General features: G+C 26.5%; 1 protein-coding gene across 1 annotated transcript in view; it reads left to right on the plus strand.

Annotated features, from left to right (window-relative positions):
• LOC145833547 (uncharacterized) overlaps positions 1-10,887 on the plus strand; it is a 36,689-nt gene extending 25,802 nt beyond the window's left edge. Inside the window, exons 11-15 of the mRNA XM_082940718.1 lie at positions 3,424-3,539; positions 4,868-5,034; positions 5,221-5,306; positions 5,365-5,486; positions 10,540-10,887. Of these exons, the coding sequence (XP_082796844.1) occupies positions 3,424-3,539; positions 4,868-5,034; positions 5,221-5,306; positions 5,365-5,486; positions 10,540-10,678 (630 nt within the window). The 3' untranslated portion in view covers positions 10,679-10,887. The remainder of the gene's footprint in view (positions 1-3,423; positions 3,540-4,867; positions 5,035-5,220; positions 5,307-5,364; positions 5,487-10,539) is intronic.
• The last annotated feature ends 2,144 nt before the right edge of the window (positions 10,888-13,031 follow it).

The raw sequence follows: 13,031 nt of genomic DNA on the forward strand, positions 1-13,031 counted from the left end.
GAATACTATCTTAGCTACCAGATGCTTTTTATAGCTTTACAAAATTCAAAGTAGTTTTTGAGGTATAAGCGGTCAAAGCCGGAGAGTTCCGTAGGGACCTAATGGAAGGCGCAAGCTAAAAATGCAGAAATACCCATTTAACTAAAAATCTATTTCCTCCTAGGTTTTTTAAGCTAGGTACCTCAAGTTTTCAAAAAAATATTCCTTACATAGTTTAAAAGCTTTTGAGTGTTGGAATTTCAAATAAGTGAAATGTACAAATTTAAGGTCTAAAATTCAAAAAAGCACCTTTTTTTGAAAAAAAAGGACTTTTTCCTACATAAAAAAATTTCCTACACTCAAATGATTTAAAATTTAGTAAAGAGTAAACTGTAAAAATTGAATAAAATTGCTTAAAAACTGTAGGAAGAGATAGATTTTTAATAGAATGGTTTTTTTTTCGCCTTTTTAGTTTTCACCTTCTATAAGGAAGCTATTGAGCTGGCCGGCTTTGACCCCTTGTATCTCGAAAATTAATTTAAATTTTGTTAAGCTGCAAAAAGTATTTGGTAGCTAAGATTAAAATCTATCAAATAAGATCAACTTGTAAAAATTAAGGTGGACCCTCCTATAGCCTTAATAATCTAAAATCAATTAAAATCAACTTCTTGAACAAAATTAACTAGAAAATCACAAAATATTGAAAACTGGATCATCTCAAACTCATAAAAAATCTAAAAGAAAACTAGCCTGAGTTTTTCAAAAAATTTTAAAACTAGCCTGAGGCAGCCTTAGATTTTTAAAAATTCCCAAAAATTTTCAAACTAGCAGAGTTGCCAATGTTTAAGTCAAAAAAAAAACTAGCTAGAACAGGGGTCGGCAGGCAATTGGTTCTCGCGGGCCAAATTTTAAGTTTCAAAATTTTCCGCGGGCCGCAGTTTTAGTTTTAGTCAGTTTTTATTTATAATCGATTTTAGTCACATTTAGCTACTTATAAGGGTCCTATTTAGAATGTTTTTTTTATATTTTAAAGTCTAAAGAGTATACTTAATAAAATACATATGTCCCAATGTTATTTCTATCATTATTTATAAATTAATTTATTAAAATAACCGTTTTGTTCTTTTAATTTCCACCTAAATCTTTAACAATTAAATAAGCAATCTTTAAGACGTTTTGTGCTTGCAAAATATTTACATAACAATAAAAGATCGACTTACAAATACAGTGATGAAATAAAAGAATTAATAAAACTTGATATTCATTTCCTCTTCTAGTTCGTAATCATTAAGTGTTGTTTTTTATCTTTCTTCCAGTCTTTTGCATTTTGTAGATAGCCATCTCACGTAGTCATTTAAAAGCAACTCTTGCTGACATCTGAAAAAAATTAGCTTAAAAAACAGATGTAGATCACTTTGTACACTTTTTATATAACCAACTTCTGTTTATTTAGTTATTATTTTATTTTAAGTTGTTGAAAATAATCTTTATATATTCAATACACTGCACATAACATATTTAAAATTTTAGTTTTTTTGTTAAGTTAACTAAAGTACAAACAAAACATATATTATCATTTTCATTTTAAACAGAACAAATTTTCTTTTAAGACCCTTAAATACTCTAATAATCTATTTAAAGTTTTCATGGTTTAAATTCTTCGAAATAAAAAAGTTACAATCAATTACATCAAACCAGTAAGTGTTTTTAAAAGTTAAAAAATGTAAAAAGCCAAGATTGAAAAACTTTGCCATTTCAACAAAATAATTTCCAATTTAAAAATTATTTAAGTTTAGTAAATAGTTTTTGATTTTTTTAAATGTTTCTTTGCAAATTTCAATATAGTGATAAAACAATTATGAAAGAAGCATTTTTATAATCTCATGTCAAACAAAAGACCTAAATGATAAAGAATTGACAGTTAATAAAGCACTGTAATCTTTGCACAATGTTTGTACACATAAAAATCTTTATACTAAACAATATTACTTACTGCATTGTCATCTTACTGAATCTAAAAAACGCTCAAATCCTTGTACGTAAGCTTTTGTAAACACTTCAAGATGTTGTTGTTTAAAACTAAAAGAAAAATCTAAACTTAAAATAGAAAAAAAAACTTAAACTACTGTATGTATTTTTTCACATATTTAAGCTTAAGCAGTGAGGATGATAAATAGTGTTTGGTTTTTAAATGATATCAAGGAAGTTAGAAACAAAATTTTTAAAAATACTGTATTTTTTTGAAAAAGTCAATTTCAAATATAGTTTTGTTTAGCGGGCCAAATTTACATGCTCGAGGGCCACATTTAAGTACTCGCGGGCCGCAGCTATTTGTTTCGCGGGCCGCATTCCATTTAAATAAAAAACATGCTCGCGGGCCGCAGATATACACTTTGAGGGCCGCAGTTGGCCCGTGGGCCGCAGTTTGCCGACCCCTGAGCTAGAATGAGTATACACTGGCCTGAGTCTTAAATTACTTTAATCTAATAATTAGTAGAACAGCTAGCCATAAGGTCGACAATTTGGTAGTAAAGTTTTTAATTTTACAACATAGGTAAAGAGTTGCATTTCTGAAATGTTTGTTTCATAGTTAATGTAAACAAATGTAAATTAGTCACGTGTACAAAATGAGCCAATCACGGTAGGTGTTTAATTTTTAAACGTATTTTCTGACGAAAATGACTCTTTAATTTACACAGGGTTTGTTTAGGAAAAAATACTTTTCTGTATGCTCTTTTTTACTAACTAGATCCGAATCGGCCGGATCTCTGTTAGGATCTGGCCGGACCCGGATCCGGACTTTTTTGTCAAATTAGAATCCGTCCGGACCGGATCCGGATTTTTTTCATCACTAGTCCCGGATAGTGAGTCCTGTACATCACTAGTTTTTGTATACCTAATTTATAATTGGCAGCTAGGGAATGTGGAGAGCCTCTGTTATCATCTAAGACTTCACAAAACAAGTAACAAGTATATCATTTTTTTGCTTGTGTTATAAAGTTCAAACCTTTTGTGTCAAAACTTTGCAAAGACGATTGTAGCTGTGACTTGTTATGCAGTTTAAGGTTTTTATTAACTTATATTTATAAGTATATCAGGAACTTGATACGGTGAATAAAATCAAGTTTTATGTTCTTATTTTAATAACCTTCAGTATAAAGTTTGTCTTTGTACATATCATTTTATGTTTAAAGGTATAAAATTGCGTACTTAAAGAACTTATAGTTATAATTGAATAAGAATTTAACTGTAACTGAGGATCTTATTAATGTCATTGATTAACTGAGTGAAATGTCGTTTTTTAAAACAATCATGAATTAATAAACTCGTATTTATTTATTGTATTCAAGTTGAGAATATTGGTTGTTAATCTTAAAATAAGCTATAAGTATATAACTTATATGTATAAAAGTTTTTGCTAATTTGATATATTTTTTTTTACAGTATGTTCAAATATTGCCTGCGTTGTTTAGTTTGTGTAAAATTTCATCTATGAAAACTTATGTGTTCAAAGTGTTGGAGACTATTTTGTACAAGCTTGATAATAAAGTTACTAAAAAGTTTGTTTTGTTGTTCTTAAATCAATAATTTAGCAACTTAAATAAACTCAAATTGAAGTACACAGTAGAAACAAATAACGAGCGTGAACTAGGCTTGAATGGCTTTTTTTGTAATTTTATTTTTTAACTAAACTTTAAAACCTATTATTTTCAATTTCTTTATTGCTAACTTGGAACTTTTTTATTTATTCTAAAGAACGTACTTTTTCTTAGCTTTTCACAACAATTTTCATCGAATTGGGGTTTTAGTTTTGTAGTGGGGCCCCTTTAAAAATTTAATGTTTTTTAGCATTTTTTACTTTACATTGTTTTTCTCCGAAAATAATTTTTATTTTCAAATTTTTTTATTATTAACATACTTATTAATTTGAGTTTAAAACGTTATTACTTTTTTTTTTTTTATATTTTTTTATAACATATGCTTTAATAAATTTTTCAGAAAAGTTCCAAATTTGCACGGTTATAGTTCTTTTTTTACATGGTTTTGCAGCAAAAGTAAATTATTTTTTAAATAATTTTTATTTTTAACAGACTTATAACTAAGTTTTTTAACGTTATTAGATTATTTCAAGCTTATTATTATTTTTCAAATATATGACCTATACAAGTTTTACCTGAGTTTTTTGTTTACGTAATTTGAGGGATTTCTTGATCAAATAAATACTAAAAGTTTAGGTAAAACTTAAATGGGTCATATATTTGAAAAATAATAATAAGTTGGGAAAGAATTAAATAACGTTATAAAACTTGATTATAAAAGTCTGTTTAAAATAAAAATTATTTAAAAAACAATTTACTTTTGCTGTAAAACCATGTAAAAAAAGAACTAAAACCGTGCAAATTTGGAATTTTTCTTAAAAATTTATTAAAGCATATGTTATAAAAAAATATATAAAAAAAAATTAATAACGTCTTAAACTCAATTTAATAAGTATGTTAATAATAAAAAAATTTGAAAATAAAAATTATTTTCGGAGAAAAACAATGTAAAGTAAAAAATGCTAAAAAACATTAAATTTTTAAAGGGGCCCCACTACAAAACTAAAACCTCAATTCGATGAAAATTATTGTGAAAAGCTAAGCAAAAGAACGTTTTTTAAAATTATAAAAAAAGTTTCAAATTAGCATTAGAGAAATTGAAAATAATAGGTTTTAAAGTTTAGTTAAAAAATAAATTACAAAAAAGCCATTCAAGCCAAGTTCACGCTCGTATACAAATAACTTTAAAAATATTAATATTTAAAAAAAACCAAACTAAGACAAAAGAGTAATAGTTTTTAACAATTGTACTTAATAAAGTATATGTAAATAGTTTTGATTTTCATCAGTTTTCTTCTTCTTTTTACTGATGCACGGATTCCTTTACCATCAGAAATTGCTTACTGTTGTAAATTTGTTTTTAAAAGTATTAAAGCCAGCGAAAATTTGCAAATACTTGGTAAAAATTTTATGAAAGAAGCTGAAGGTACTAAAGTTTTTGAAAATACCTCAAATGGTTTGTTTTTATTTTTTAATTAATTTTATATTTTTCAAGCGATTAGTTATAAAACGTTTTGGGCAAACTTATTTAAATTTATCAGCGTACTTCTTTGGCGGTAGATTTAATGTGATTACATAGATAATGTCTGTAAAATTAGATAATTTTACTTGGTTAACTTACATGGTAAATAATTTATCACAGAAATGCACTTTTTAACACTATTGAAGAGTTATTATAAACTTAGTAAAGTTCAACCCGAAGCTTATAGAAAAAATATATTCACAAAAGTAAGTTGTCGTACGTTTGTTATTTTGTACTCAAATTTTATTTAAAAATAAAATTCAGACAGGAGCACTAATACATTTTATATTGAAAGAAATGGGTGATAATTTGACTGAAAACCTAGTATTATTAGAAGAAATAGAAAAAATATTTTGCTGTATGCTTCAAGATTTAAAAAACGAAGAGTTTGTTTAAAATTAGATAATTTTGTATATTTAGACACTTTTATAAACTTACATATTTAATTTTTTACAATCAGTATAATTAGAAAAAGCTAGATTATTTTTTAGATGAAAAATATCTAATATTTCTTCTCTGTTTAACAATATTTAACTTAAAGTATTACTTTTTTATAGTTAAAAATATTCTTTCTCAAAACTAAAAGTTTAGAAAATAGTATCACAAAAAAAAATGCTTTACATTTTTAATCTGTTTGCGCTCTATATTCTTATCGTTTGTTTTGCTAAATTGCATTTCTATAGTTCTAACAAACACAAAAGACTCTTAAGAATCTTCAATTTAAAAAACGTATACGAAAACAAAGACCAGGGTTGCCACAAGGTCATGAAAGTCAAGACTACTTATGAATTTTATTAATTTAAAAAAATAAAAATTTTATGTAAAAAGTAGGGTTGCCACCTGGTCAGGAAATCAGGAAATGTCAGAAAAATTTAAAAAAATGACAAATGTCAGGAAAAGTCAGAAAAAAAAGGGGGGTTTTGAAAAAAAGTCAGGAAAAGTCAGGAAATTTGATAAAACTAAAAAAAAGTCAGATTTGTCAGTTTAAATTTCCAAAGCCTTCAAATGGTAAAAATTAATTAAAAGTCCTTTAAAGTCAGAAAAAATTCCAACATTTTCCTAGAAATTTACAAAATTATTCAATTTCTAATGCCTTCATCTGGTATAAATTAGTAAAATATCCTTTATAAAACTGGAACATTTTTTTATTAACATATTGAAGTATTGAAGTACCCTACTTGAACAAGCACATTTTGTAAGATTTTTAGTATATATGATCTGTAGCAAGGACACTTCCATAGTGAAACTGTGATATATACACAAAAGTTTAAACGCAAGTGGTGTTCATGTTCTATGTCATTGTCAAATATGGGAAGAAAAGCACTCCCTGTACATATGAATGGAGCTGGACATAGAAATAAAAGGCCAGGAGTTCACCGAATCCAATAATTTTTCTATAATGCTGGATCAAGCTCCAGTGAAGTTAGTGGTGAGAGCAGCGGCAGAGTAGCAAGTTGTGAGAGCAGTGGTGTAAGCCCATCAATAGGTTTGGTAAATAAGTCACAAACCACAACCGCTGAAGTTTTATGGGCATTATAAACTGTCAAGTGCAATTACTCAGCCAGTTCGTGTAACAAACTGGCGGAGCTGAACAAAAAAATGTTTCCTGACAGTGCAATAGCAAAGTCATGTCATATGGCCCGAACAAAGTTATCATACATAATAAATTTTGGCCTTGGACCTTATTTCGAAAACATCTTGCTGGAATAATAATGGACAAGCTGTGTTTATAAGGTAATAATACAAGTATTTTGCTGATAGAGCTGTTTATTGCAAATACATCAATCATACACAGATGGTTCAAGTGATGTAAAGGAAGTTTGATGATTGAATTCAGCAAAAAAAAACTGTTGTTTTAATATGTATTAAAATTAGATTGAAAGCTTTGTATAGTTTCAAGTGTTAGATTATGTATTTTAGAATAATTTCAAATTAAGAGTTTGATTTTGAAAAGTCAGGAAAAGTCAGGAAATTTTTCTCAGCTTGATCTGTGGCAACCATGAAAAAAAATAAAAAGAAAAGTCTTTTTTTCAAAAAAAAAAAAAAAATTTGCATAGAATTTTTTGAAGTTCAAAGTAACGTTTTTTGTTATTGTATAAAGATTAAACTGTAAAAGTTTGAAGAAGATTGCTTGAAAAATGTAGGTGGAGATAGATTTAAAATAAAATAGTCTTTTTTCGCTGTTTTAGTTTTCCCTTTCCATAGGGAACCTATTATGCGGCCCGACATTGACTGGTCTTATCTCAAAAAATAATTCGATTTTTTTAAAACGATAAAAAGCATCTTGAAGCCTAGAAACAACTCTATAAAATAAGATCAACTTATAAAAAACATGGCTTACCCCCCCATAATGGCCTTAACTGTCTTTCCAAACTTATCCACAAAATTGTTCACTTTTCAAAGTAGAAAATAAAAATGACCCCCTGATCGAATTAAATCATTTCATCAAGTTTGCAATGTAAAGGAATTTTAGGTATATAAATACTTTAAATATATAAAAAGTTTTAGCAGTTTAAAGGTGAAGATAATTTAGAAAAGAAATAAAAATATTTTTTACACAAATCGATGTTTATTACACAGGAATTTATTGGTTTGTATATACAGGGTTACCAAAAAAACTTGGAAACCTGGAGTTTTGAACAAAAATCACTAAAATATCCTGGAATTTTTAACAATTTTAACATGTTCAGTATTGAAAATTCGATTTGACATAAACAATCTATCATATAGATAAAACTTTTTGTTGTCATCAAAAAGTTTTTTTATTAAGAAACACAAATAAAGTAGCTAAGCAATATCTTTTCAATGTTTTCATACCATTTAACACAGTTTCTTACCTTAAACTTGATTTTAAACTAGAAATAGACGGAAAAATGTGTACTTATAAAACCTGAAGTAAATTTTGAAAACCAGGAGAAAATTTTCTAAAAACATTTGGGAACCCTTTATATACTAGGGTGCTTATAAATACAGCGACTTTTGAGTTTCCGGCTGGAAAAGAATTAATATTTCGGAAACATTAGAAAATTACCCTATGTATAATTTTAGATGATTTGAAGAAACTTTCACGTTAGCGTAATTCGATTTTCTGAAAATAACAAAATGCAAACTGTATGGGACCCAAAAAATTCGACCTTGGAATTTTTAGCTGGAAATGTTTTTACACATAATTTATGACATTAACATATTTTTCACAATTTAGCACGATTTAAAGAAAGTTTTATGATGGAACTACTTGATTTTTTGAAAATATAATCTGAAGTTCCAAAAAACTTAAAATAAGAGATAAAATTACATAAAATCAGGAATAACCTCCATAGAACTTTCTTTAAGTTGTTTTAAGTTTAACAGCTAAAAAATCTGAGGTCGTATTTTTTGATTTCCACACAGTTTGAATTGAAGTGGTTTTCATAAAATCGAAATTCCGCCGGCGTGAAAGTTTCTTCAGATAATTTAAAGTTTTGCACTGGGTGTTTCTGTGATATTTTCAAAACGTTTTTTTTTTCAGCTGGAAACTCTAAATTCGCTGTATTTATAAGAACCTTAACGTACACTCTTATTCTAATACTAGGTATAAACAGCGAGAATGCGTGGCTACCTTAATTTCAAAAGTAGAGCTTTTAGTAGAAAAAAAAAAGTTGACTACTAGGAATATGTGTACAACCAACAAAAGGTTGAGCATAGCTTTAAAGTAAGTTTATGCAAAAACGCTTTATCTAAAAAACTTAAAATACAACAAACTAACTTTTTAAAACTTTATTTAAGTTTCACTGAAGTACAGCCCCTCAGACTATAATGAAATTTATTCAAAACATTTATTGAAAAAAACTTAAACGACTAAAGGATGACTCAAATTTTGTAATTTTCAAATCAGGATATCTAAAAACAACTATATGTATTTCTAGTAAAATTCATTTTTAAGTGCGTTTTTAAATGGTTAAAGGTCAACAGTTCGTTTAAAATGGTATTACTAATTTTCCTATAACTGCTTTTATGATAATCCTTTGAAAAAACTAACCAAAATCTTATATGTTTAAAGTTTTGATATAAATATTTCTTGAGTTACAACCGTTTAAAATTTAACTTTAAAGCTATGCTAAACTTCAAACAAAAGTATACCTTCATTCCCATGAATATGATCTATTCGTAATTTAGTTCTAAAGCTAAAATTTTTTTAATACACGACTGAAGTTTTGCAGCGCAACTATTTAATATAAAAACAGTAAAACTTAAAGTATTTAAGTTTTATCCATAGCATCTCTTAAGTTACAACCGTTAAAACTTAATTTAAAATGAGTGTTTACAATAGCTCTCCAAGAATGTAAAGTGTTCCAGATTTTGATACATAACTAACAATTAGTTTTAGAAACTAGTGATACTTTTTAAAGATGTTTTCCAAAAAATCAGTTAGATGAATGTTGTTAGGGTTAGATAAAATATTTTATTAGGATACAACCGTTTAAACTGTGCTTCAAATATATGCATATGGTTAAATTTAAAATATTTACTATTAATAATTTAATTTTAAAACAAACCATATTTTTTTAAATAAACAACTAAGCTTTTTAATCACATTTAAGTTAAGGGCATAGGTGGGTCAACCTTTTTTTTACTAGTTGGTCTGACTTTGTAGAGTTTTATTTAAGCTATCAGGAGTTTTTAACTGCTTAAAAAAATTAAATAGTTTTTGAGATATAAGTGGTGAAAGTTGGTGAGCTCAGTAGGTTCCTAATGGAAGAGGTAAACCAAAAAGCAACTTATAGCTTAGTTAAAACTCTACAAATTAACACCAACTTGTAAAAAGAAGTTATTTAACCTCTCTATTACCCTAGTAGTTAAAGAAGCTATGATAATTAGAAAACGCTTATCACAAAACTGATGTTAATTTTAAATTTGTGAGGTAAAAATTCAAAAAGTTTTGTTGTACATAGTTTAAAAAAATATTTTTTGATACATACATCTGTATACTTATTATATATAATATATTAGTTTATATTTCTAATTCGGAATAAATAAGTACTTTCTAAAGTTTTAGTAAAATTAGAGTAAATTCTTTGAGTAGAAGTAGTCAAATATTCACGAAGGGAAATTTTTGCATTAAGACAATTTTGCACGGCGTCAATTTAGCACAAAGGGGTCACTTTTGCCCGGATAAATTTTTTTAAATACATTGTTTTTTTTTTAACTAATTTTTTTTTTCCTATCACTGTTACCCCTTACCCTCGGTCTTTTTTTTAATTTTTTATTTATTTAGTAATTAATTACTATAATTTTTTTTTATTTTTCATTGTTACTGTTACCCCTTACCCTCGGTCGGTAACTTATTTTGTTATATTTTTTGGTTTTTTTATAGTTTTTTCTTTCGTATAAAGTGTCTTCATGCATATTAGACCCGTTCCAAATTTTTTTACTTATTTTTAAGTTGAAATAAATGTTTAGAAGCTGCGGTTTTGTGGATTTTTTAGAAATGTTTCAATTTATACCACGTGATTTGATGACCAAAGAACCTCTACTAGTTATTGATTTTGAAAGAAGAAAGAAAATTGTCAAAAACATTATAGATAATAAAACTATCTGACTCTTGTTATGTTTCCTTATTTCATAGTTTTCGAAAATTCATGTAATTAAATAAGAATACTTTATGATTTGAAGGACACAATTTTAGTTTTTTTAAATACAACATTATATAAAATTATTTTTCTAAACGTTAACTGTCCGTTGGAGTCCTTTTGTTTTGTGTCTAAAACGCTTTTTCATCTACTAGTTTTAGTTTTTAAATTAAACCATGTGAGTCATTCAAAAACTTATAATATTTTTTGTTTCATTGCTTCTTTTTTAATATAGCTTTTAAAATTTTATTCATTTCTTATGTTGTCAAATTTTAATAAAAAAATTTAATAGCTACAGAAAATTTTTATGCTACATAAATAGTTTTAGAAAAATGTTTGTAAAATTATATTTATGAGAATTAAAATTACAAATATTAAAATTGAAAACTTATAAATAATCCACTATTTTCTGTTAAAGTATAAGTAATACGATATTAAATAGTTTGTGAGTCTACATATGTATTTCAAAAAAATACAATGCAGCAAAAAGTGATCTTTAAGTTAATCAGATGATTCAATTTGGAAGTTTTCGCTTGTATAAAGTTGCGATTACACCATCTGGAGCATCGGACCACTAGTTACCGCTAGACTATGATATCGGTTTTATTTTTTGAAAGTTTGCAACTAAGGGTACTTTTTGTATTCGATCTATTTAAAGTAATGACACTGACACAAATTTTTTGTATCTGTATTCCGAGACTGAAAAAAAATCAACATTAATTCTTAGTCTACAAGAAACTTCTGGTCTAACGATTTAGATGTTTCAGTTAATACTTAGTATTAAAACTTTAAGATTCACCTTTTATGAATTATCTATTAACTATACACAATTTCAAACTACATTATATGTATTCTGCCATCTGTAACGATGACAGAATATTATTGGTGGATGTGTTGAACTATAAGAATTGGTTTTCCTTAAGCATAATTGTTGTAAAGTCTTGATCTAAAGATTAATAAATTTAATAAAGATACGAAAAATACAGATTTTTTAACGTAAATTGATTAATTTTATCCAAAAAAAAAATTGGATAATTTTCTGATAATATGAATTCTTTCAATATTTGTTGTAATTTCGTCAATTACAAGCACCTATTAATACAAATTCAACTTAAAATCACTGCATAGTTTTATCTTCTGGACTTATAGCCTCATTAAAGGTTGTTGACTTGTTAACACACAAAAACGGGAACGGGTCTAAATTGCACGAGAGCACAAAATTGCACGAAGACAACCTTGCAAGATAAAAATACAAAAAAAATATAAAAAATAAAAGATTAAGCTTTAAAAACTTACTTTAACAATGCTTTAATATCAGTTTAATCTTTAAGTCAGCCCATGCATTATTCATAAACAGTTTCTAAATTCTTAAAAACATAGGTATGTTCATCTGATTGAAAAAAAAACTAAGGCAACAGCAAAAATGACTATTTCACTAAAATCTTATATTTCCCTTGATTATTCAATAACTGTTTACAACCTTATTCAGCATAATATGTAAGATTTTTCAATTTCTATATAAACACTTTTATTAGTTTATTTGTTATGATTATTTAAATATAGTAGATAAATGTGTTATTTAAAATTTAGTGCGTACTTTAGAAATGTCTTATCGATGTATTTTTTTTTGTTATAAGCACATTCTAAAATTAGGGTTTAAATTTTGAGCTTATCAATTTTAAACCGAAAACTAGATTTCAGTTTGATATTGGTGCGACATCATCCTAGTTAGTTACAAAATTATCTTCATAACCTTTGCCATATTTTTATACGAGTGTGAAGCTAGCTTGGTAACGTTTTTCAAGAGTTTTTAATAAATGTTTAAACTTTAGACCCAATTATTTTCCTTATCTTAATAGCTAAATAAAAACTTTTTTTATTCTAGAGAACAGTTCTTTGTCTTTGATTAAAAAAAAATCATTGGATTGGTGTTTGACTTTTAGTGTGGGGCCACTTAGAAAATAATTAGTTTTTTATAAATTTTTACTAAGCTCGGGGTTAAAACAAATTATATAATTTTTTATTCAATATTAATATTTAATTGTGAATAAATTCTCTACAACAATTTTTTCAACTGATAATACTATGTACCTTTTTTTGGAATAGGTCAAATAAAACAAATATTTGTAGTCGAAAAAATAAATTCTGTATAACATTTAATCACATATAAATATACAAAAATTTTTCTTTTCGAGCTAAGTAAAAATTGATAACAAACTCATATTTCGTACTATTTGGCCTTATTCGGAATTAGGAATTCTAGAACAGGGCTAATTAGTACAAAAAATTAAAAGTAGGAAAAAAAGTCTTGTACACAATTTA

The sequence above is a fragment of the Thalia democratica genome, chromosome 1 (assembly GCF_965202585.1).
Source record: "Thalia democratica chromosome 1, ktThaDemo2.hap1.1, whole genome shotgun sequence".
NCBI classification, from domain to species: Eukaryota; Metazoa; Chordata; class Thaliacea; order Salpida; family Salpidae; genus Thalia; species Thalia democratica.